This window comes from Schistocerca piceifrons, chromosome 8 (genome assembly GCF_021461385.2).
Source record: "Schistocerca piceifrons isolate TAMUIC-IGC-003096 chromosome 8, iqSchPice1.1, whole genome shotgun sequence".
NCBI classification, from domain to species: domain Eukaryota; kingdom Metazoa; phylum Arthropoda; class Insecta; order Orthoptera; family Acrididae; genus Schistocerca; species Schistocerca piceifrons.
In genome coordinates, this window is record NC_060145.1 from 160,006,054 (window position 1) to 160,033,010 (window position 26,957).

The 26,957-nt window shown below is 41.3% G+C and overlaps 1 protein-coding gene across 1 annotated transcript in view; it reads left to right on the plus strand.

Moving 5' to 3' along the window:
* Positions 1-26,957, plus strand: part of LOC124712154 — a 1,187,639-nt gene that overhangs the window by 821,427 nt on the left and 339,255 nt on the right. Inside the window, exon 6 of the mRNA XM_047242451.1 lies at positions 10,938-11,153. Coding sequence (XP_047098407.1) covers positions 10,938-11,153 — 216 coding nt within the window. The remainder of the gene's footprint in view (positions 1-10,937; positions 11,154-26,957) is intronic.

A 26,957-nucleotide genomic window follows, 5' to 3' on the forward strand; every position in this document is an offset into this window, starting at 1 on the left:
AGATTACGTGTCTCATTGGGATGTCAGTGCACTTGACATCTTGCAAAATTTGGAGAGAGAAAAAGTCACAACTCAGTGCACTACACTGTGTGTCTCCAGTCAGCTATCATCCGTTTCTGTGTTGTTTGGCCCATTGAAGATGTGCAGCTTTATTTGACAGTGTGGGCAGTGACCTTTTGGAACGTATGTGTCTTCAAACATCCACTGCGTACAGTTTCCTTTGCAATTTCCACTTGGAAACTGGTTTAAATAGAGTTGAATTTACTGACAGCAGCAATTCCTGTTGGGTTCAAATTGCTTGTCATAGACTAGGCATGGCATTCATCTCTGGTTTCTCTCTCAGTTATTATGTTTTTATGACCACTGTTCTCATGCCCTGTTATGCGGATGCAAGTAGTACACCATTCCTTGTAGGCACACTGGGCAGTTCATGCTGATATGCCAACAAAACATGCAACTTAATTTACGTTGTGGTCATTGTCATGTCCAAACACAACAGCTTCTTTAAGGTATTCAGGTACATCTCCATGTCAATCCATCTTGTTGTGCTGATTCCATAGAAATGAGTGGCACATACACATCACTTCACATCAGTGCTGCTGGTCATATGACTGTGTGGTACTAATTCTACACTGTATACAGTTCTCCAGTGACATGTATGCTCTTTTGACGTGGTCACTAATATTTTGTCCGGTGAGCTTATATTAATCAACTTCTGTACCAGTACTTCAATGCATAGAGCCCATGCTTTCTTGTCTGCAACAGAAAGTAATTTAAGAGATAACGATATAAGTTACTTATACAGATTGAGTGAACCATGGTACTACCATTCTAGCAGTACATACTAGAAATCCTACCTATATTCCTCTACCCCAGGCACGTAAGCTATACTCACAAGTTTAAGATGCAGTAGTATGTTGTAAATGGTAATATTTCCAGATGTGTTATTCTTTGTCCCATACATCTTCCACCTGTCATTCTTGTTTCTTATACTCCTTATTCTATTTCATTCTTCTTCATGATGTTATGCTTTGAATAGGTAAACAGTTTGAGTGCAACTGTTGCGTACTGATAGTAGATGGTAGATATTTTTTCCTCTTCCCATCAACCAGCTTCCATTTATACACATTTGAGACAGTGTGAATTAATTATACAAGTACTAAGTGAAAATTATGTTTCAGTTATATTGAATTCCTGTGCTACTACTCATTGTTGGTACAGTGACTAATGTTACATAGTGGCTTAGACAGTGTAATCGTATTCAAAAGTAGGGCTCAAATTCCTGTTCAACCATCTTAAATTTAAAATTTTGCTGTTTCTCTGAACCACATTAGAGAAATTGTACAAATGTTTTTTCTATGAAATCATGACTGATTTTTCTATACTGTTCTACTTAAAGTGAGTAAGTTCTCAATCTCCCATCTCTGTGTCAGTGCACTATTTTGGTGGAAGATTTCTGATGTGAAACTTCCTGTCAGATTAAAACTGTGTGCTGGACTGGGACTCAAACCCAGGATATTTGCCTTTCATAGGCAGGTGCTCTACCAACTGAGCTGTCCAAGCATGGCTCACAACTCATCCCCACAGCTTTACTTTTGCCAATATGTCATCTCCTGTCTTCTAGACTTTACACAAGTTCCCCAGCAAAACTTGCAGGATTAGCACTCCTGGAAGGGAGGAGAAGAGGTGCTGATGGAAGAAAAGCTGTGAAGAGAGGCTATGTTTTGGCTACTCAGCTGCTAGAGCACTTACCTGCAAAAGGCAAAGGTCCCGAGTTCAAGTCCCATTCTGTCACACAGCTTTAATCTGCCAGGAAAATTCATATCAGTGCGCACTCCATTTTAGAGTGGAAAATTCATTTTGGAAGCATCTCTCAGGCTGTGGCTAAGTCATATCTCCACAATATCCTTTCTTCCAGGAGTGTTAGTCCTGCAACTTCCAAAGGAGAACTCATGTGAAGCTACAAAGGAAAGAGATGAGGTACTGCACAATAATAAGTATTAGGACATAAAACAGCAACCACAGGAAACACTGTTGAGAATTGTTCTAACTCAGCACACGCTCAGTATGTCCAACATTTTTATTCCTAACTGAAGTTAGCAGTAATCCTGTGGCACATGTCTTCTGTGAATTCACTGAAAGCTTGAAGAATAAGGTGTCTGAGCTCCATTAAATCATGTGGACATTTTGGGAAAATTGTTTCCTTTAGTTGTTGTTGTTGTCTTCAGTCTGAAGGCTGGTTTGATGCAGCTCTCCATGATGCTCTATACTGTGCAAGCCTCTTCATCTCTGAATAACTACTGCAACTTACATCTTCTGAATCTGCTCACTGTGTTCGTCTCATGTTCTTCCTCAATGATTCCCCCCCCCCCCCCCCCCCAAACACACACTTCCCTGCAGTACTAAATTGGTGATCCCTTGATGTCTCAGAATGTGTCCTATCAACTGATACTTCCTCCTAGTCAGGTTGTGCCACAAATTTCTTTTCTCCCCAATTTTATGCAGTACCTTTTCATTCATTATATTCTCTACTTGTCCAATCTTCAGCATTCTTCTGTAGTACCACATTTCAAAAGCTTCTATTCTCTTCTTGTTTAAATTGTTTATTATCCATATTTCACTTCCATACATGGCTACACTCCGCATAAACAAATTCAGTAAAGACCTCCTAACACTTAAATCTGTATTCAGTCTTTACAAATTTCTCTTCTTCAGATATGCTTTTCTTGCCATTGCCAGTTTACATTTTATATCCTCTCTACTTTGTCTATCATCAGTTATTTAACCGCCCAAATAGCATAATGCATCTCCTGCTTTAAGTATTGTTTCCTACTCTAATTCCAAGAGCATCACTTGATTTAATTCAGCTACATTTCATTATTCTTGTTCTGCTTTTGTTGATGTTCATGTTATTGCCTCCTTACATGACACTCTCCATTCTGTTCAACTTCTCTCCCAAGTCCTTTTCTACCTCTTTTCTTAAAGCTACCCATTGGCAAACTTCAAAGTTTTTTTCGCTCCATGAACTTTAATTCCTTCTCCAAGTTCTTCTTTACTTTCCAGTACTGCTTGCTCAACATACAGGTTGAGTAACATCAGGGATAGGCTGTAACCAGGTGTCACTTCCTTCTCAACCACTGCCTCCCTTTCATTCCCTTCAGCTCCTACAGCTGCCGTCTGGTATGTATACAAGTTGCAAATAGCCTGTCGCACCCTGTGTTTTACCCCAGCTACCCTCAGAATTTCAATGAGAATATTTTAGTCAACATTGTCAAAAACTTTCTCTATGTCTACAAATGCTATAAATCTTGGTTTGTCTTTCCTTAACCTGTCTCCTAAGGTAAGTTGTAGGTTGTGCACTGCCTCATGTGTGTCCACATCTGACTGGAATTTAAACTGATCTTCCCTGAGGTCAGCTACCACCAGTTTTAATTCTTCTGTAAATAATTCATGTTAGTATCGTGCAGCCATGACTTATTAAGCTGATAGTTTGGTAATTTTCACACCTGTCAGCACCTGCTTTCTTTGGAACTGTAATTATTGTATTCTTCTTGAAGTCTGAAGGTGTTTTGCCTGTCTCATATATCTTGCACACCAGATCTGACAGAATGTTGTCTACTCCTAGGGCCATGGTTAGACTTAAGTCTTTCACTGCTCTATCAAATTCTTCTTGCAGTGTCACGTCTCCCATCTCATCTTCACCTGCATCCTCTTTCATTTCTATAATATTGCCTGCATGTTCATCTCTCTTCTACAGATCCTCTACATCCTCCTTCCACTTTTCAGTTTTCCTTTCTTTGCTTAGGATTGGTTGTCCATCTGAGATCCTGATATTCATGCAGCTGCTTCTCTTTTTCCAAAGGCCTCTTTAATTTTCCTGTAGGCAGTATCTGTCTTTCGTCCTAGTGTTATTTGCTTCTAAATCCTTACATTTGTTCTCTAGTCATTCCTGCAGGGCCATTTTGTACTTCTTGCCAGTCTCATTTTTTAGGCATTTGTATTCACTTTTACGTGCTTAATTTGCTGCATTTTTGTATTTCCTTTTTTTTCCAATTAAATTCAGTATATATTGTATTATCCAAGGATTTCTACTGGGCTTTGTGCTTTTACTTATTTGATTCTCTGCTATCTTCACTATTTCATTTCTTAAAGCTACCCATTCATTTCCAACAAATTTTTCCCCAATGCTCCCTCTAAAACTCTCGACAACCTCTGGTTTTTTCTACTTGCCCAGGCCCCATTTCCTTAATTTCATACCTTTTTTGCAATTTCTTCAGTTTTAGTCTATGGTTTGTAACCAATAAATTGTGGTCAGACTCCACATCTGCCCCTGGGAATGTCTTACAATTTAAAATCTGGTTCTGGAATCTCTGTCTTATCACTACATAATCAGTCTGAAACCTTGCCATATCTCCAGATCTCTACCACATTTACAGCCATCTTTCATGATTCTCAAATGAAGTGTTAGCAATGATTAAATTATTGTCTATGCAAAATTCTACCAGGTGACTTCCTCTTTTATTCCTTTTCCCCCAGTTCATATTCACCTTCAGTTTTTTCTTCTCTTCCTTTTCCTACTATCAGATTCCAGTCCCCCATTGCAATTAAATTTTCATCTCCCTTAACTGTTTGAATAATTTATTTTATCTCATGATACATTTCTTCAATTTCTTTGTCATACGCAAAGCTAGTTGGCACATAGACTTGTATTGCTGTAGTGGGGTTGGTCTTCGTATCTATTTTGGCTATTATAATGCATTCACTATGCTGTTCATAGCAGCTTACCCACATTCCTATTTTCTTATTCATTATTAAACCTACTCCTGCATTTCTCCTATTTGATTTTTTATGTATAACCCTGTATTCACCTGACCAGAAGTCCTGTTCGTGATGACACTGAACTTCATTCATTCCCACTATATCTAACTTCACCCTATCCATTTCCCTTTTGAAATTTTCTAACTTGCCTGCCTGATTAAGGGATCTAACGTTCCACACTCCAATCCATAGAACACCACTACTCAGCAGGATGTCGTAATCAAGAGATAATGACAACCTCCTGAGTATTTCATGCCTGGAGATCCAAATGGGGGAGTATTTTACCTCCAGAGCATTTTTTCCAAGAGTACGCCATCATCATTTAACCATACAGTAGAGCTGGGTACCCTTGGGAAAAAATATGACTGTTATTTTCCCCTTGGTTTTAGCTACGTGCAGTTCCAGCACTGCAAGGCTGTTTTGGTTGATGTTCCAAGGCCAAATCAATCCATCATCCAGACTGTTGCCCCAGCAGCTACTGTAAAGGCTGCTGCCCCTCTTCTGGCCTCTCAACAGATAGCCCTCTTATGTAGTTGCAACTAAGGTAATGTTATCTGTGTAGATGAGGCACACAAGCCAGCCAATGAATGGCAAGCTCCATGGTCCATGGACCCTCCAAAGAAAGGAGTCACGTGGGTTGAGGTCTGGACTATTGGGGGATTAAAATTCTCTGTCACTGAAAAGACTTGGAAATCTGAGTGAAGTAACTCGCTACTCAAAGCAATTGTGTAAGAAATCCAATACAGTGTTTGTAGTATGGAGCCTTCATCCATACTGCATGAACCTCTGTGTGTTGAAGGGCAACACAGCAGCAGGAAACTGTGGAACAAAGTTTTGCAGAGCACACTCAAATAATGTTCACTGTTCACTGTTCACAAAAAAGGTCCAATAAGTCTGTGACTGAAAATTGGGACTCACAGTATAATCCTCAGAACATGATATTGTCATTCATGAAGAACCTGCAGGTTTTCAGCATACCTTTTGTTTGCTGACTATGCCATCCAAATTAAAATGCACCATGTCTGAAGACTAAACGTTGTTGAGAATTTGTTCTGTATCCTTGACCCAGTGGCAAACAGTAGGCTCTGTTTTGCAGTGAGCTTCTGAACAGAGGTCATCTTGTATGGCCAAGGACTTCAAAGAATCCATTGAACGGAACGTCAGGATATGCCTAATTGCACTGCTGCATTTCTGCATGATTTTCCATGGCTTCTTGGTAGAGCAAGTCTTACCAAGTCAATGTTCTCCAGCAAATAAACAGGCTTTGGCTGAGATTACTTTGCTTCCAATATTGACCCTTCCTGTTCAAACGGATCATACAGCCTGTGAATGGTTCTCTTGGAAGGGGCCCACCATGGCCCTGACATTTGTCTAACCACTTCTGAGCAGCAACAGGACTTATATTTCATTAAAAAGCCAATTTCTGCTGGGTTGTTAGTTGTTCATGTTGCAAATGCTAGTCTCCTAGTGGTGGTATTATGAATTATGCTTCATTTTGTAACTCGTTTGTTTCCCCCAGCTCTACTGCTACTGCTTTTGAGATGCTCAATGGGATATCTAGTGTGATTCACAAACTAAGTACAAAACAAGTTGTAACATCTTTTGTGTGCTGCCCTGTAGTATAAATAGAAATGAATTACTTTTTTTTCAGAATGGGTATACGTAATTTTTTGTTTTATACTTTGTAATACATTCATTTACAACCATCTGAAATTGTTTAAAGCAAATTTTCTTGATTGTTGTGATGAAGTATTTGATAGTGAGTGACAGTTAAACGAATTTGGAAGCTATTTTCACCTTTAGAGACATGTGAATTCTGGAGCCACATAGTCTTCCACAGTATTGGCATACAGTTTTGTAATACATGTGTTCTCTCCTGAATTGCTTGTGAATAATCTATTAGGCTTCAGAAGGAATAATCCAACCACTACAGTAGTTTTTAATAATTATTAATTATTACTGATTTCATCTCAAAATGTCTGATTCCACTACTTGGCAGAAGCATTACATACTTAGATCTGTAATGAACTATATTATTTTGTTGTCTTCTTTCTGTACTGTGATGTATATTCATATATAAATGACAAGCTTACAGCCATGTCTTGTTCTTAGACAGTACAGCCATATATGGATGTTGAATAGTTTGTTAACTGACTTGCGCCATGTCGTCATGAAATATTGAGCAAATTTGCCACAGGACATGCAGTTGTCTAAGCTGTGGACACCAACAGGGTGTCCACTCTCTTGTGTCCTATTTGGAATTGACACATCTCTACTCTATTGTCTTTAAAGTTGGTGTACAAAATGAACAGTGTGTTATTCCTCATGCCATCACCATGCTGATCACTTGGATGCAGTTACCTACTGGTATTTAAGGCTTTTGTATGTTTATATATAAACTTCTCTTTGTAATACACCATGATCCTGGATCTCGTTAATCTCCAAATTCGTGGCTTCAAAGTTGATTTATTCAAACAGTGGAAAATCCAGGATGGAATGTAACAATATTATGAAAAGGAAAGCTGCCACATGCCATATAGCGGAGATGCTGAGTCACAGATAGGCACAACAAAAAGACTGTCACAAATAAGCTTTTGGCCAAAGAGGCCTTTGTCAAAAATAGACACAGCTGAAGCCGTGTATTTCAGTAAGAAGTATGCGCCTGGAACTGTTGAATTCAACTTATAAACCTTTCACATTGTCAAATAAGCAATGATATGAGATACAAAACAAAACAAAAATCTCTGCAGACAGGCTTAAGATTTGCTATCAGCATGCTTGTATTGTCACCAAGACTTATAGTGAATTGGAATAAGATTCCTGTAAGCATGCCACTTTGTTTATCTAAGGAGTTAGATGCACAGTACCTAATTTCATGTTTTGCACATTCAAAAAGTGAGGCATGACTCATTTATATTCTGTTCAGTCTAATAAATATAAGTGACATCCAATCAAATAGAAGTGATGTATAATCATAAGCAGAACAAACATGTGGTACCCGTGTAAAATCAACAGAAGAACTTTTTCCCCGAATTGTATATAATGCAAAATCATTCAAATAAGAACACATTAAAAGTTCTGTAAATTAATACTACCATAACTGGCAGGTATCATGTGAAATGAACTATGTAGAGCAATAGAATCTGCTAACAAATTTTCTTTTCATAGTGTTAGTTCTCTCTCTCTCTCCCCCTCTCTCTCTCACACACACACACACACACACACACACACACACTCCCAGAACTAGTACTATTTGTATCACACTGTTTTAGGAAAATTTGACTGCATTCATAGATTTTTTGTGAGATAGATTTGAAAAATGATAATGCAGGGTTGACAGTTGAATCATTTTGAGGATTTTCTAAGGATCTTCACATTTTAACCACTCTTGCTAGTACATATACTGTGTAATAGTACAAGCAGCTGAAAATGCAAGCAATTGTTTTTGGGATATTCAGTTTTGTTTTATTGTTTGACAAGATGCTGCAAATAGTATACTAAGAATATTAATGGATAGTGAAACACTGCACATATAATGGTGGACTCATCAATAGTTTCCCAACTTACGCCATTTGATCCAGAATACTATGTGTAGGGCCGGTAGGTAATATGACTGTGCCTGCATCCATGACCACAGCATCAGAGTTTAGTAGCTAACAAATTTATCTGCTGCATGCTGTTATGAATTGGCACTTACTTGACATTAAATTATAATAATTTCTTCAATCACAATTCTCTCTCTCATTTAACTCCTTTCAGACCTGGACCCACTCTTAGCTGTAACAATGATGATAATCATAAATTGAAGACTTATTTATCTTATGATGTTACTGAATATAATTTTAACCATTCTTGTCACCTTAAGTACCTTTCTGTTTTTCTGTCCTTCCAACTCTGTTTCTCACACCATTTTTATATTGTGGGTTTCCTAAATGAGGTTACCATTCAGGAGGACACTGGTTCAAACCTACAATCAGCCATCCTGATTTAAGTTTTCTGTGATTTCTATGAATTGCTTCAGGCAAATGCCAGGAAGTTTCCTTTGAAAGGGCATGGCCAACTTCCATCCCCATCCTTCCCTTATCTTATGGGACCAATGACCTTGCTGTTTGGTGCCCTCCCCCAGATCAACAAACCAACCAATAAGGTTAGCTGGAATAGTTTCCCTTTTCAATGTGACAGGCAGCTTAAACTGTGATCCCTCCTTTCAGATTGGAAAGAACTGAACAGCCAAGGCTGCACATCATTACATACTTAGTACCTTGAAAAGAGATTGTGGCAAGACTAGCTAGCAGTGGATGTTTTATGTCAAATGTGGTAAATCCGATGGCAGAAAGATTAAGGTGGTATGCTGCATATTCAAGCTACAAATTGGTTCAGCAGGGCAGGCAGTAGGAGGGAGAGAGAAGCATTCAACAGATCCTTACTATTATGACACTTAATCACATTTTGTTAATGTCCTATTTCATCCCACTCTGCATTGGAGTGTATACTGATCTGAAACTTCCTGGCAGATTTAATCTTCCGGGAAGCTTATTTACTTGCTAGTTCCAAGTGCCTTTCATTTCAGATCTTATACTCTCCTTTCTCTTTGCTCTATTTTCTGAACATTTCCACCCCTCCACAACCTTTCAGAATTTTCCCTTCTGTTGTTGCTTCAGCTGCATAGGAGGGAGCAGTTCACATAATCCTGTGATTGATTTTCAGGAGTGACTGTTAGATGTGCCGTTTGTTTCAGTGGTGTACTTGTTGCAATTTTTTTTAAGTCAATCGTTTTTATATTAACAGTATTTATGACAGAATATACTCTCAACAATAAAGGGAATGGCATTGACACACACTATTGAAACGTGTATAAAATATTTTTGGTCTTTTTGTTGGGTCAAACTCACATCAAAACTGGATGTTCAAATGGTTTCAGTCACCATCATCATTCTCAGAAGCAACTTATTGTAGCCACTGCTAGTGAGATCACCTTTTATAAAAGACTGTTGATGATGAAAAAGGTAGAATTCATAAAAAAAATTAGTTTTGCTGAAATCTGATATATTATCTTACACAAGGATGCTGTTGCAAAATACATCATTGTGACACTTCCATCTTGTACTTTGTCTACCACCATTGTGAAGCTCTCTATCGTACACTTGTGTGATGGTGCTTGGTGGCAGAAGAAATTTATATCACTAGTATTTCATAAGTAGAGAGAGGAAAGGTGGTGGCATAACTCCCTGATCGCCACACTTTGTGCCAATGTCTCGGACAATGTCCAAATCTTTCTACCATGTCTCATAGAGTAGTGGCATTTGAGATTCTTAATATCCATTAGATAAGGACCTAAGTTCAGCAGACCCCCAGTTGCTACCCACGTAGAGTAAGTTATTCACTCCCTTATGTTGTCATCATCATTGTCATCATCATCAATAACAACAACAATAATAATAACAAATACTCACTGCCACACACTGTAAACTGTCTTGCAGTATGCAGTCTAGTCTCAGCTGCTAGAGGCAATGATCTAGTGTGTGTGTGTGTGTGTGTGTGTGTGTGTGTGTGTGTGTGTGTGTGTGTGTGTGTGTGTCCACCATATGGTGAGTAGCAATCTATCCTTTCTTATAATATTGTCATTATTCTACCCTGGATTTTCCATTGTTATAGTGTAGATGTATATTATGAAGACTACTCTGAATATCAGATATAGGATATTACACATTTCTTACTTCTCATCGTGTGTTGTACCTCTGTGTTTTTTAAACTTCTCAATATTATAAATTTGTAAAAGCATTAGATTCAACATTGTTTTTAAATTTGTGTGTGTTTTGTGCTCATTTTGCTCTTATTTTGGCATCTGGCAAGTGGATGTTCTCTTCCTATCAAAAATTTTAGTATTTACTTGCAATATTTGTTGTTATATCCATAATGGATTGGTAGAAATTCGTTAGCATTTCTGGAATATTTATATTTTGTTGCAGGACAATTACTCAGTTATTATTTCCACTAACTTAATGTAGTGACAGAATTTTATTTGTGATTATAAGATCATACATTTTAAATGCTGTCAATCTGTTGAATACGTCCTTTAATTTTGTTTACAACCTCTAATCAAAAGTTATATCTTCTAGGAGTGCCCACAATGTTTGAAGACATTGGCACCACAGGATTTGGGTGTTGTGGCACCTAAATTTGGTGATCGCACTTTGTGGCACCCAGCTTGCTTCACATGTACAACTTGCAAGGAGCTGTTGGTTGACTTGACTTACTGTGCCCATGATGATCTGCTCTACTGCGAGAGGCATTACGCTGAGCAGCTCAAGCCACGCTGTGCTGCTTGTGATGAGGTAGGTGGAACTTTCCATTTATAGTTCATGATTTGTGTGTTATCTGACAACGCAACAACGTGTATTAAACAATAATGAAAGAAACTAATTAAGAAATAATAGAAACTGATGCAAGAAACTAAGTAGAAAATACTGAGAAGTCAAGAGGAGGGCAAAAACTCATTGATGATGCCTGAGAAGGGAAAATGAGGAGTCATATAGTAATGGAACTTAAAATTAGTACATTTTGCTACCCATAATTTACTTTTGTAGGTGAGTTTCTAGTACTGTTAAAAAGTGTCACACACAGCCCATCAGAGCATAGTCATACAATTGTAAGAGTAAAGTTACTTACATCAAAATTGTTACTGGTGGAGGGTAAGTTTAAATTATAATTACAAAGCCACATTTGCAGCTACTTAAAGGTTTGTAAATGAATTCTTGGAGGAGGAGGAGGACTAGGCAGTTGGGATAATACGTCACGCACAGCACTACAGTACGGTAAGGTATTAATTCGCTACGTGTAGTAGATTGCAGAGATGGAATGCTAACGTTTCTTATTACTTCTACATTCTAATTATTTTTCTTCGTCCAGACAGCTGTGAATAGTTACTATCATTAACCGATCCGAGCTTGAGTATTCCTTTGTCGCACAGTGAGTTACAAAGGCGTCCGATGTATGTCTTGTTGCTGCTGCTCTCTAGCGGTATTTCGCTGAACTACTCTGTGGTTCTGCCGGCCTCAACAGCCAACGATGGCTTGGAGACCTGTCTGTACGACTTTCATCGAAGTGTTTACTATAACAGATCGTCAGAACGACCTTCCAGATCATCAATTTTTTCATTGTATACACTTTTTATTGCTTCAAATTAAACTTTGAATTGATATTTGTTCCAAGGACTTCTCTGTTAAAACCACAAATACTGGTACCCGTTTAGGATCTCAAAATAGTTTGTTGCTGGAAAGAAACAAATATAGAGTAGGGTAACTATTAGAATTACAAGGCTGCTAAAATGGCCCGTTATGCACCAGTCAGCGAAAACGGCTAACACTCTCAATGCTAATAAAGTGTACCGACCACAGTATTCCAAAGGCTTCATTGGATTCACTGGCACGCAATGCATTTTTATTCATTTATTTTTACGCAAATCTTATGTCTGGATCAACATTCTACTTTATTCTCCAAATATAAATTTCATATGCGCTATATAAATAGATTTTTTTGAAACTTAATAACGGTTACTGTTGGGATCAGAGGTACTTTAACGCGGGGTGAGGAGGGCAAACTTCAAACTTCGATTCCCTCACGAAGGACAGTCCAAAGATTTTCGTACTGTTTTTCTGTTTTAGCTGAATTACTAAAAAAGCAAAATATGCAGACTTAAAATAGAGCGCCCTGGTCGCTCAAAAGGATTGAAGCAAGGCAGGTGGCCGCTTGGAGCGCCAACATGAGAGGGGCGCTAGAGGCGCCCCTAGTGTTGAATTTTTACACAAGGTCTCCCAGAATCATTAATGAAAACAAACCATTTTATTTTTAGAAGACCTACCAAGAGCCCAAAGAACGGCACCTAATGTATGAGGGAGGGAGGGCACGGGGTAAATGATCATGTTGCTTAAGTGGGAGACATGTTCTCCAACCGGCTACGGTTACTTATTGTGGACAGTACCAGCATTATAAAGGACCTCAGCTTGTATTCCACTAAGAGCTGCATTTCTCAACTCCCAAACATCTCCATTTTAATGTCAAAATAATCACTTTGATATTGTCAACTCTGTCTCATCTCTCTCTCTATTTATTAATTCTTCGTCTTGGCTCTTCTCGTTTCTGTCAGTGTTCTGCGTTGGATAACTCTTTTTTTTTTATTATTGCTTGTGTATTATAGATACTTACGGGAACACCGTTAAAATAGTATTGTATTAGAGATGATTTTCTCGCCAAATTGTATTCTAATTTTTTACTTATTTCGGCGTCCTCGAGTTGTTTGGTTTTAGTTGCCTAAACCCAAAACTTCGTCAACTAATGCAAGAACGTCATAAGTTACCTCAGTGTTCCCTTTCAACACAATGAGTATTGGCCGTTTTAGTTTTACTGCAGTTGCTTCCCAGGCCTTCACCACACTAGTTCTCTTGAGGTTGCTCAATTATTGTAGAATTTCTGTAGCTGTTACATCAAAGTAGTGTCATTTTCACCTCACAAACATAGAAACCACGAGGATAAAAGTACAGTGCGATTTAAGTATATTTGACAGCTGGCGAGCTGGTCCGCTCCTGCCAGCGGGACGCCAAAGTGAGCCTGACATTGTCGGTAATCACGCTGTTGCCACTTAAAGCTACGCGATGAAGTGTGCCTGGTGTTCTCGAGTAGAAAGCACTTCCGGGCGCGAAATTTCGCCTGTTTCGATAAAGAACCTAACTCCGGTCTTCATTAAAATTTAGAGCAGATATATAAGATGGTTAGAGACACTATAGAAATCAATGCCATATGTGAATTTCAGATTTTTACGCCATATTTGTAGGTCATAGGTTTAAAGCGATTGTCTTTTGCCGCGGAGGACGGAGTGCTAAGGCGGCTGACTGCAGACACCACTTACTGTGACAGTGTCCCGACTTTGGGACTCAAATGTCAGGATTCAACTACTTAATAGAGTCTAGGGCGCATGCACACAGTCATTTCAGCGACGCTCCATATGCGAACAGAATTAGACAGAAAGTGGCTCGGAACAATATTAGTACGAATTACCTTTGAAATGCAATGTTCTTGGGCTTGCACAATATGTGTGTAGATTGCGAGGCAAGGAACTGATACAGATACGGAAGGTAACAGCGCACTTAATTAATGATAACCACAGCTCTGGTGCACGTGTCGCCCAAATGTGACTTTTAGGTAGTTTTCCACACTCATCTGGTCAGCTGGCGAGTTGGTTCCCTACATACGCCCTTAAAACACGATAGACAAGCGTTAAAAATGTAATATAGATTGAACAAATAATTATTAGTCTTATTGGCAGATTATTTATTTATGTATGTATTGCAGCAATTAACAATGTGTAAGGATTGTTAAGCTCACGATGTCATTTTACTAGCGACGTGTTTCGATCCACTAGAGCTAATAACCAGGCAACAAGAAATACAAATTACTTACTTATTATTTGCCCTACTAATACTATTAGCTAGGTGATCGCTAATTTATTGCACCGCCAATGTCTTCAGTGGGTACAGAACATACGCCTCCGTGCATGCAAAGGGAAAAGATGTACGAAATACTTATTTCCAAAGGCAGTGCTGTGATGTACCGGTTATTGATTCCAGTATGCTGGTGACACGTACGTCTACTGGTTGCAGCTTTGGTCCAGCATCTTCCCTCGCTTCCGCAGTGCTTTTCAAGACCCTGGCAACGCAACAAATTAGCTGTAACCTAGTTCATAGTATTTGTAGCATAAATAATATGCAAGTGGTCTGCGCGCAGCGATGTTTGATGGTGAGCACTAGCGGCTCGAAACGCGTCGCTATCATCTTAATGTCGTAAGATTAATAATCCGTAATCACCGTGACTAGTTGACGGATTTTACATATGGGGTGCTCAGTGTACAAAGGGAACAAGTCACAAAAAAAGTTTTAAGTAAAATATACAAAGTTTTTGCGGAATAATTAATTGCAGGAAAAAAGTTTACACCATTTTAAAAAGTTTGAATGATAGAAGATATTTTGTATCATGTATTCTCAAAATGCAGAAGGGAAAATTTAAGTGCCGCTCCATGTTACTTTGAATATAAAAGTACAATAAAATTTTGGGCTTGATTCTTTCGTGCACTGTATGTATTGTAATTGTATCTTCCTCTTCATTCTGGCCTTCACGTTCCACTGAGGAAACGGCAAACAAAATGTATTTCTAGTTTATATAATTAAAATTTTAGTCCCTGTATCTGCGTATAACAAATATGTCCAAATAGAAAGTTAAGTAATCCACATTCACAGAAAATTTATTCACTTTTGTCTGTTTGCTCTGGTAAAGCTGAGGAAGCTCTTGTGGCAGAATCATAATGTAGGTTCTTGAAAAATGGTGATGCACAGGTGGAATGCATAGAAGTAAATCTTCCATGCCCTTTTTGTTCTCTTTTGCTACTGGTCGACGTTGGGTATAAAGAGACCTCTGCTGGGTGTTACAAAAGTATGTTATGGTATGGCCATGCTTCTTCTCAAGTCAGTTTCGTAAAATTGCACATCAGGGTTCAGAGTCGGCCTAAACAGCAGGGTAAAAGAAGATTCTACTTCATAATGTAACCATCTCATGGTCAGCAGTTGATGCTATAACCATCAATCATTTTTTTATGTTTATTACTGAATTCTTCAAGTTCCTGGAGCATAAAAAGTCTGAGAATTTCATTGCAATGACCTGAAATCGCGGGACGTTTTCTTTGCTTGTCAGACGATATCCATCCAATCATTTGGTGTGTAAATGTGCGAAATTTTCTTACTGGCTTTCTCCATTGACCCAAAATCACTATCATTAGGTAAATAAGAATCTGCTGATACCAAGAATTTGTGATCATTGGCTAAGACTTCATGAGAGACCATGACAATTTAATATTCATGTTTTGGCCGGTACAAAAGTCTGAATATAAGATTATTTTATTATGTGTAGAATTTACACATCCTTACAGATCTCGCTCCAATCCTTAAGAAACATTTGAAGCTAACGCCTTTACTATTTTCAGAACCAAATCTTTTACCAGACCCTATAATCTGACTTGACTGAACAAGTCCCGAAGATACATAAGTTGCTGGCTGTAATTACTAAGTTTCCAGAAAGAATGAAATATGTTTTCTCTCTCTTGTTCTTTAAGTTTTGGCATTGCGAATGTTACAGGGTGCATTAGCAGAAAGACTATTACCTGGATATTTTACAACCTTCCTTGTAGTATACTACTGACCACAGTTCCGCTGCCATTGACCAGTACACCTCTTCTATTTCTCTGGAAGTCGAGAACGTCTTGTCCCTCTGCTCGCTGCTCTTCCTCAGTATCTGTGTCCCCTCCCGTGCTAAAATAACATACAATGACTGTGAAAGTACCATAAAATATAATCAGATGTTTAAACTCAGCAACCAAGTCTGGTTATTATAGTTAATTCTCACTTACCAAATGTACAAAGTAATTATTAGCTTCTCTGAGCTCTAACGCTGATATTCCGATGCATTATCTTCCATAACTTCAGACGAGTCACTCATAATCATCAATCCCCTTTAATTATAGCTCTCACAACGCTAAAACAAACCACGCAAACTGTGACAATGGACATTTTCCCAATGTGTTCTGAACAAGGGACTGCTCCTCTTCGACAACGGTGTTGCCAATCCTAGAGCAGATATTTACAACATCTGGACAGGAGACTTTTATACTCTGAAAGCAGCTTTGTGAATGGTACTTAAAAGTGGAAAAATCCCAAACTGTCCAAAAACAGGCTTTATTTCCACGTGCTTTGAACGCCCCATATGTCCTTTCGACTGAACAAAGTTTGCACTTCCTTCTCCTTTAAGGTAACTGGTGACTGTGTCGACAGAGAGAGCATCCTGCTACAGAAGTGCTAGTAAACTTACTGTCTGATCACAGATAAAGATTTGATCATTATTAGCGCAACTTTGAGGTTCGCCGATAACATTGTAATTCTGTCAGAGACAGCAAAGGACTTGCAAGAGCAGTTGAACGGAATGGACAGTGCCTTGAAAGGAGGGTATAAGATGAACATCAACAAAAGCAAAACGAGGATAATGGAATGTAGTCGAATTAAGTCATGAGACACTTGAAGTAGTAAAGGAGTTTTGCTATTTGGGGAGCAAAATAACTAATGTTGGTCGAATTAGAGAGGATATAAAATGTAGACTGGCAATGGCAAGGAAAGCGTTTCTGAAGAAGAGAAATTTGTTAACATCGAGGATAGATTTAAATGTCAGGAAGTCGTTTCTGAAAGTATTTGTATGGAGTGTAGCAATGTATGGAAGTGAAACATCGACGATAAATAGTTTAGACAAGAAGAGAATAGAAGCTTTCGAAGTGCGGTGGTACAGAAGAATGCTGAAGATTACATGGGTAGATCACATAACTAATGAGGAAGTATTGAATAGAATTGGGGAGAAGAGGAGCTTGTGGCACAACTTGACTAGAAGAAGGGATCGGTTGGTAGGACATGTTCTGAGGCATCAAGGTATCACCAATTTAGTATTGGAGGGCAGCGTGGAGGGTAAAAATCGTAGAGGGAGACCAAGAGATGAATACACTAAGCAGATTCAGAAGGATGTAGGCTGCAGTAGGTACTGGGAGATGAATAAGCTTCCACAGGATATAGTAGCATGGAGAGCTGCATCAAGCCAGTCTCAGGACTGAAGACCACAACAACAACAACAACATGACGTTGTGGGACTGAGGCCCGGAAACAAAGAAGAATATTTAAATAGTGTTGCTGGTCCTCTGCATAAATTTCACAGACTGAGGTCTATAAAAACACTGTATAGTATAAATTGTCGACTGTGGAATTTTCTCAAACATTTATAGACCCTGAAATATCAGTTTATTAATGCCGAATTCTTACCGGCGGCTTCCAAAGAACTCGGAAATTGCATCACTCGCATCCCACTGGTCTTTCACTGAGATGGACTCCTCCGCCAACTCCCACTTCGCGTGCGTGGGAGTGCATGTCCCGTGGGCAGCGCTATTCCCGCCGCGTCCCGAAATAGTGGCCAGGACCCGGGACAGCGAGAGCGGCGGTCGTCTTCCATTCACCACTCAACGGCCGTCGTCTCGTTAGAAGAAGCCGTCGCTCGTAACTTGCTACACAGGCGAAGCATCAGTCTGGCGGCCTGGTTTTGTGGCGGGAAAGAGGGCGACGGTCGTAAGTTACCGGGAAAAACCGGGTTGCTGGTGTCCGACGAACGCTGACCGGCCTACCCCCGGGATGTTTGCCTGGGAGACTTCATTTCGGACCGGATACGTAGCTTGCTCGAGGCACAGAGTAGTACCGGCATCTTCGTTTTGGGGAATGTTAAATGAGAAGCATAGAATAACAATTTTTAACGCTAAATTAGTACTTCAGCAATGACGAAAACCTAATTATTCATTTGTTTCGACCTGCTTTCTCTGGCAGCTCAAGCTATTCGTCTTACATCGGCGGATAATTTAATCAACAGGGGCAGAGGACCTAGCTTAAAGGGTGGGATCCGGCGTAAAGTTTACCTGGTCCTCTGACTACCATCTGGACATATATGTCTCACGATAGATTATCAGAGAACAGTGGAAATTTGTTCTCGTTATTGTCACGTGTCGACATTGCACTGATAAGGGTAAAGCCTGCTGATAGTTTGCAGATTTCTTATAATTACAGTTTACGCCTGTAGATCGCGCTGTCTTGAAGTTTCGCTGTTAACCCTCTGCTCTATATTGCAGTATCACTTTAGCTCACATCTGCAGATACGCAACCCAAAGAACAGATCTGCAAAGCGGGCTGCCGTCGATCTTTCCCGGACGTACCGTGTCAACGAGTTGAACGCACTTACTGACGTTTACCTCGTTACAAATAAAGTCCACATTGTGCACCTGTAATACAGGTTACAAATTTGGAGAGAGGGTCTATCCACTTAGCTTTTGAGCAGACGTCGTCTGAAACCCCTGTCCGTACCTATGAGTAACTCTGTAAGTCCGCGTTGGAAAACGAAATGGCGGGAAATACTTTTTTCACCATACAGTGAAGGTTTTCATGACTGAAAGCCCTATCTGCTGACGAATAAGCTGGGTTGTATGGTCGTAATTCAGGAAACTTTCTCATTCCTAATGTTTCGTCCAGAGCCGTGCTGCACATCGTTAGAGATGCTGTTTCTTCCACTGAGACTTGCAGACTATGTACGAGACATTAGAAACGGAAAGATTTCATAGACGGGCCGGCCGCGGTGGCCGAGCGGTTCTAGGCGCTTCAGTCCGGAACCGCGCGACTGCTACGGTCGCAGGTTCGAATCCTGCTTCGGGCATGGATGTGTGTGATGTCCTTAGGCTAGTTAGGTTTAAGTAGTTCTAAGTTCTAGGGGACTGATGACCTCAGATGTTAAGTCCCATAATGTTCAGAGCCATTTGAACTATTTCATAGACCACGACAGGGGAAGATTCATATTGTTACTTTTTACTATGAGACTAATTAAAATAACTGTACATTACCGTCTTTTACTCTGAAAAAAGAATGTAGTCAAAGGGTTAAATCACGTCGCAAAACATCTCAAAGCTCTATCTACGCTCATAGATAAATGGCTGTTAAGAAGCTTTCTAGCGAAGGGCATTTTCCTCACTACAAATTTTTTTCACGGTTTGAAATAGTCTTTGTGTTGCATTTGAATTTCTGTTGATTGTTTTATTACTTAGCGACGCCGGAAAAAAAATTCCGAGGTCGCCGTGCAACTTGTACCGTTCATAGTTTGGCTGGAGTCCAAAAAGTGAACAACGAAATCTGCGCTCGATACCTGTCTAACGTAAGACAAAACCTGAAGGAAGACAGGCGCTTGGAGCATTTGCGAAATGCTCATCCAGGCACTTAACTTCGCTTAGTCAGGGTAAAGAAAATAAGGAGACTGGAGGGACAAGGATGAGGAAAGGAATTGGTTTTGTCCTTTTCGAATGAACCATCGTAGCATTCGCCTTAATCAATTTGAATTTCCCGATTTAAACCTAATGTCTTAACCAATGCAATAATTCTCTCGGTATCCTATCTTAGTTGCAAATGATATGTGCTTGAAAACGCTCAGAGCGTTCAGTATTTTTACGGTCGGTAGGTAAAGCATTTAAACAGCGATTTGGACAGTAATATTCGTATGGTAAGGCTCTGCAGACGGTTTCTCTGTGGCGGATCCATTTGTAACCAACAAGATCGTTCTTGAGTTGTAAGCAAATTGTATTTTTAGTAACAAGAAGAAAACATGACCTTCACTACTTATCACTGTAGCTTTTTGTAGCTCACAATTTGCTCAATGACGTAAAAATTTGGCAAATAGCAGGGCAGATTTTAAATCTACACTGAAATCATTTTATCTTTGCAACTCTTTCGGTTCTACACATTGCGTTCATTGTTAAATTTATGTGTGTTTACCAGTCTTGTGAATAAAATCAACGTTAATTTTTAGTAAAATTTAATCCTCTGCAGTATTTAATAATCACTAAATGACCAACATGTAACCATAAACCAACCGCACATAGCTCGTTCTTAAACTGACTTGTTCCTCGTCATTGCCATAAAACCTGTGCGAATCATCTGAGGAAGATACAACTCTGTATTTGCATTCACCCGAAAGCGAAGGAAACGCTTCACATAGGCGCTGCAGACGTTAAGAAAAGACTGTTTCCTTCGCTAGCGCCATTTGTCTTATCGATAAGTGTTTGTTTCAGCAAGTATTTGTTTTGTTAATTCAGTGCTTTTTTTATTTTTATTTATTTATTTATTTTTTTTTATCTCGGCAATAGAGCGTTTGTACCACATAACGTTGGGAACACGGGCGGCAGGAAGGCAGATAATCTTACTCTAGGAACGCAGGTAGGGGATTGGCGCGTAACCTTGTGGGCGTCCTTGCGGGACCGCCAGCTAGTTTTACGGGATGTTTAGTTTCGTGATTGCCAGGGGAGTAGAAGAAAACGGGTGTTGGCAGGCCGCCCCGGGTGTCGTGAATCAGCGCTGCCCGCGCCTCCGGCAGTGGCTCTCCTAATCGGGCCTTCTCTGCTGGCACCGGTCATACGCCGCCTGTGCTCCTCTCCTACGCTCTCGCTGGCTGCGCCCACCGCCGGCAGCGTCACGTTTGAGCATGACGAAGCACTGTCCTGAAACGAGATGGTGAAATGGAAATGGGTTCCCCTTCTCGGATATCCATTTGTGAGCTCACCGGACAAACTATTAGCCGCTTCAAAAGAGCGCTCTGATAGCTATGGAGCGCTGTAGACGGTGTAGGACTGGTAGCATGTGACCTTCCAGCGTTGAAGTGAGTCTCTTATCAGAAACATAGATGTTATATATGCAGTTATGACTATATTACTTTTGTCCAAAACTTGGCCACTTGCAATGCATTTTCTACTCCTTGTTGAGGTTCGTCTTCTACATCTACATCTACATCTACATCTACATCTACATCTACATGATTACTCTGTAATTCACATTTAAGTGCTTGGCAGAGGGTTCATCGAACCACAATCATACTATCTCCCTACCATTCCACTCCCGAACAGCGCGCGGGAAAAACGAACACCTAAACCTTTCTGTTCGAGCTCTGATTTCTTTTATTTTATTTTGATGATCATTCCTACCTATGTAGGTTGGGCTGAACAAAATATTTTCGCATTCAGAAGAGAAAGTTGGTGACTGAAGTTTCGTAAATAGATCTCGCCGCGACGAAAAACGTCTTTGCTTTAATGACTTCCATCCCAACTCGCGTATCATATCTGCCACACTCTTTCCTCTATTACGTGATAATACAAAACGAGCTGCCCTTTTTTGCACCCTTTCGATGTCCTTCGTCAACCCCACCTGGTAAGGATCCCACACCGCGCAGCAATATTCTAACAGACGACGAATGAGTGTAGTGTACGCTGTCTCTTTAGTGGACTTGTTGCATCTTCTAAGTGTCCTGCCAATGAAACGCAACCTTTGGCTCGCCTTCCCCACAATATTATCTATGTGGTCTTTCCAACTGAAGTTGTTCGTAATTTTTACACCCAGATACTTAGTTGAATTGACAGCTTTGAGAATTGTACTATTTATCGAGTAATCGAATTCCAACGGATTTTTTTTTTTTTTTTGAACTCATGTGGATCACCTCACACTTTTCGTTATTTAGCGTCAACTGCCACCTGCCACACCATACAGCAATCTTTTCTAAATCGCTTTGCAACTGATACTGGTCTTCGGATGACCTTACTAGACGGTAAATTACAGCATCATCTGCGAACAACGTAAGAGAACTGCTCAGATTGTCACCCAGGTCATTCATATAGATCTGGAACAGCAGAGGTCCTAGGACGATTCCCTGGGGAACACCTGATATCACTTCAGTTTTACTCGATGATTTGCCGTCTATTACTACGAACTGCGACCTTCCTGACAGGAAATCACGAATCCAATCGCAGAGACGATACCCCATAGGCCCGCAGCTTGATTAGAAGTCAGTTGTGAGGAACGGTGTCAAAATCGTTCCGGAAATCTAGAAATATGGAATCAACTTGAGATCCCCTGTCGATAGCGGCCATTACTTCGTGCAAATAAAGAGCTAGCTGCGTTGCACAAGAACGATGTTTTCTGAAACCATGCTGATTACGTATCAATAGATCGTTCCCTTCGAGGTGATTCATAATGTTTGAATACAGTATATGCTCCAAAACCCTACTGCAAAACGGACGTCAATGATATAGGTCTGTAGTTCGATGGATTACTCCTACTACCCTTCTTAAACACTGGTGCAACCTGCGCAATTTTCCAATCTGCAGGTACAGATCTATCGGTGAGCGAGTGGTTGTATATGATTGCTAAGTAGGGAGCTTCTGTGCAGGAGGCTGAACACAGTCAGTATTGAAGCATGTGATGGACAGTCTGGTCTTCTCCACAGTCGCACTGAATACCATCTTGATCGGCGTAGCCCCGTCTTGCCAAAATAATCTTTGATCTGACAACTCCAAGTCTCAGTCTGTTCTGGAACCTCCAAGTCGCCCATTTCTCATCATAGCCTGTAGGTGGAGTTTCTGAAACTCTATCCCAGGCAGGGGGAAGGCAGGTATTAGCCTTCCGTATGGTTTCAAGTGCCATCGATGTTCTTACGAAACTCCGTGACTTCAGTTGTTGCTGGTGCAGTTCGTGCCCCTACAAAGGATGTATTATCTTCTGCCATTATTTGCGCCTGGTTCTCTACGAACAGGGGGTGGTGCTGTTTCTGTTAGGTGGTAAAGCCATTCGACGGGAGTGGATTTCAAGCAACCTTTCATGATTCTACAAGTGTCATTGAGAGCTATATCCACCTGTTTGGCATCTGTTGAATTTTACCAAACACAACATGCATACGCTGTTGCAGAATAGCATAGTGCCGTTGCAGAGGTCATAGAGTTTCAGGTTTACTGAAATGAAATCTAGTGTGGCGAGCGCCTCTTGGCGAGTAGACCCGATCGCCTGGTGGAAGTCTTTTGAGATGACGCCACTTCGGCGACTTGCACATCGATGAGAATGAAATGGTGATGACGACACAAACACCCAGTCCCTGAGCAGAGAAAATCTCTAACTCCGGCGCGCAGTCCACTCAACTACGGTGGCGGACTCGGGTTGACTACGCCATTGTGATCCAGCCACTTTGCGTACAAGTTGGTTCTTGCTGGAGACTTTTGACTTACAGGTCATGCAGTGCTTCTTCAAAGCAGGAAATCTATCAAGTCTCACTCATAGATATTTTGGGCTCTCAGTGTTCCAATTCAACACCTGACCATGCTATCTTTAATATGCTACTAGCTTTCCTGTTCCTGAGCCAATTGCCTTGCCGTGGTGGTAACACCAGTTCCCGTCAGATAACCGAACTGCTGTCGGGCTTGCCTAGCGCTTGTAGCGCTGAGCGCTGTTGGCAAGCGGGATGCACTCAGCCTTGTGAGGCCAGTTGAGGAACTACTTGATTTAGAAGTAGCGGTTCTGGTCACAAAAACTGACAACGGCCTGGAGAACAGCATGGTGACCACATGCCCCTCCATATCCGCATCCAGTGACGCCTGTGGGCGAGGCCTATTCGCGCAGAGAGTTTGCTGTTCCTCAAATGAAAAGCACGCACTTCTGAAGTCATTTGTATGCGCCAGAAGATGTATGGAATCGGCGCAGTAAGATGGGTCGACGTGGAGACGTACCGCAGTGTCTTACAGGAGCTGTCGTGTTTGAACATTCCAGTGACCACTCCGTGAACTAATTGGCTCGATTTATTGGCATATCAGCACTAACCGTCTAATGTGACTACAAGCAATTTTGTACCACTCGCATCCATGTAGCACGGCGTAAAAACAGTAGTCATAAAAACATACTAAGAGGACCAGAAATGTGGGTCTTGCCTAGACAGTGACAATCGGTTTCAGATCCGACAGTAACTGCTACTCCGTACCAACCACCTTCTTGGTGAATATTGCTTAGAGAATTTGATGAAATGGACTTTTAGAGTCGGGTACCTCAGAAGTTGCCATTGCTCACAGCAGCACATTAAGCTGCACGTCTTCAGTGGTCCAAACAACACAGAAACGGGGCAGTGGGTGTTTGGAGGCCTATTGTGTGGTCCGATGAGTTCAAATGATGCAAGACGTCGAGTGCACCGCCCACGGCCCGACGACACTTTTATCCTCCTGTGTGTGTGTGTGTGTGTGTGTGTGTGTGTGTGTATGGTGCAGTTCAGACTGGAGGTGGTTCTGTGATGTTTTGGGGTTGTCTTGGGCCCACATATTTAGGTTGTCATGAATGTAAACCGGGATGCTTGTTTCAACTATCTCGATGACCAAATATTGCCCTTTCTTCTACATCTACATGATGGGTGCGCAGTGGGCATTCTCAAGATAACAGCCGTTTGTTTTCACAGAACTTCACACATACGTTCCTGGTTTGACAAAACCTCAGGCAGGCTATTGTACTTCGACAGAACTGCTAAATCACACGATCTTAATCCCATAGTAAATGTCGTGGACTATTTGGAATAGCAGATGAAACGCACAACAAACGCGCAATTTGTTAGGTCTCTGGAGTCTAAATCGTCGGTGAGTGACTTCACCTGACTAGACTATACCTGATCACATTGTGCCGCCGTTAAGTATAGACCATTTTGCTCAAACATTATCCACGGAGCGGACGGCGGCGCAAATATCAGACGGGTCTTTCATAGGAGGGTTGTCCAGGAAATAAGTTCAGATCATTTGCGAAACGGAAACCACAGTAAAAATCAGAAATGTTGTGGTAGTTAGCTACACCCTCCAGTTACTTCTCTACATAGTCGCCGCTCCGACTTACACATATTGTCGTAGCCTTGTACCAACTTTCCAATAACCTTGTCACAGAAGGCAGCCGCCTGTGCTTTCCACCAATTCTCTACGCTGGTCTGTAGCTCGTTGTCTCGCCAAAGCGTTGTCTTCATAGCCGGCGGTTAATGTGAGCAAAGATTAAAATCAGTCAGGGACAGTTAGTGGACGATAAAACACTTCCATCGAAAATGCTGCAGAAGCGTCTTCATTGCCCCTACAGTGTGTGGTTGAGAATTGTAATGCAGAAGGAAATGCGACATTTACTTTATGTGGGTTGCATGAAATCTCGTATCTCGGCAGGCACCCATACTTGGCGGGAGACACTGTGTTCGAGGCATCTTTACGTACTCTCTGTGCGCTCAGAACTGCAAAGTTTAACGTGATGCGATCGACGGGCGTACTGGAGACATCTGTGCAAAGCTTCATCGAATTTTTACTGTGGTTTCCATTTCGCGACTCATGGAACCTTACTTTCTGGACACTTCTCGTCGTTCGGTTTCCCTGTATCATTTAAGGAAAAAAAGAGGCGGTTCCTCTGAACATGAGACGGAGGATTTTCTTCCCCATCCTTCCCAATCCAAACTTGGCGCTGTTGTCATGTCCCCTACGTCAAAGATACGTTAACCCCTAATCTTCCTTTCTTACAACAGCACTTACGTTCGACCGTCGACGTAAGCGAAAATGACAACTACTAATATGTAATTCTACATCTACATCTACATTGATACTCCGCAAGGCACCCAACGGTGTGTGGCGGAGGGCACTTTACGTGCCACTGTCATTACCTCCCTTTCCTGTTCCAGTCGCGTATGGTTCGCGGGAAGAACGACTGTCTGAAAGCCTCCGTGCGCGCTCTAATCTCTCTAATTTTACATTCGTGATCTCCTCGGGAGGTATAAGTAGGGGGAAGCAATATATTCGATACCTCATCCAGAAACGCACCCTCTCGAAACCTGGCGAGCAAGCTACACCGCGATGCAGAGCGCCTCTCTTGCAGAGTCTGCCACTTGAGTTTATTAAACATCTCCGTAACGCTATTACGGTTACCAAATAACCCTGTGACGAAACGCGCCGCTCTTCTTTGGATCTTCTCTATCTCCTCCGTCAGACCGATCTGGTACGGATCCCACACTGATGAGCAATACTCAAGTATAGGTCGAACGAGTGTTTTGTAAGCCACCTCCTTTGTTGATGGACTACATTTTCTAAGCACTCTCCCAATGAATCTCAACCTGGTACCCGCCTTACCAACAATTAATTTTATATGATCATTCCACTTCAAATCGTTCCGCACGCATACTCCCAGATACACTCCTGGAATGGAAAAAAGAACACATTGACACCGGTGTGTCAGACCCACCATACTTGCTCCGGACACTGCGAGAGGGCTGTACAAGCAATGATCACACGCACGGCACAGCGGACACACCAGGAACCGCGGTGTTGGCCGTCGAATGGCGCTAGCTGCGCAGCATTTGTGCACCGCCGCCGTCAGTGTCAGCCAGTTTGCCGTGGCATACGGAGCTCCATCGCAGTCTTTAACACTGGTAGCATGCCGCGACAGCGTGGACGTGAACCGTATGTGCAGTTGACGGACTTTGAGCGAGGGCGTATAGTGGGCATGCGGGAGGCCGGGTGGACGTACCGCCGAATTGCTCAACACGTGGGGCGTGAGGTCTCCACAGTACATCGATGTTGTCGCCAGTGGTCGGCGGAAGGTGCACGTGCCCGTCGACCTGGGACCGGACCGCAGCGACGCACGGATGCACGCCAAGACCGTAGGATCCTA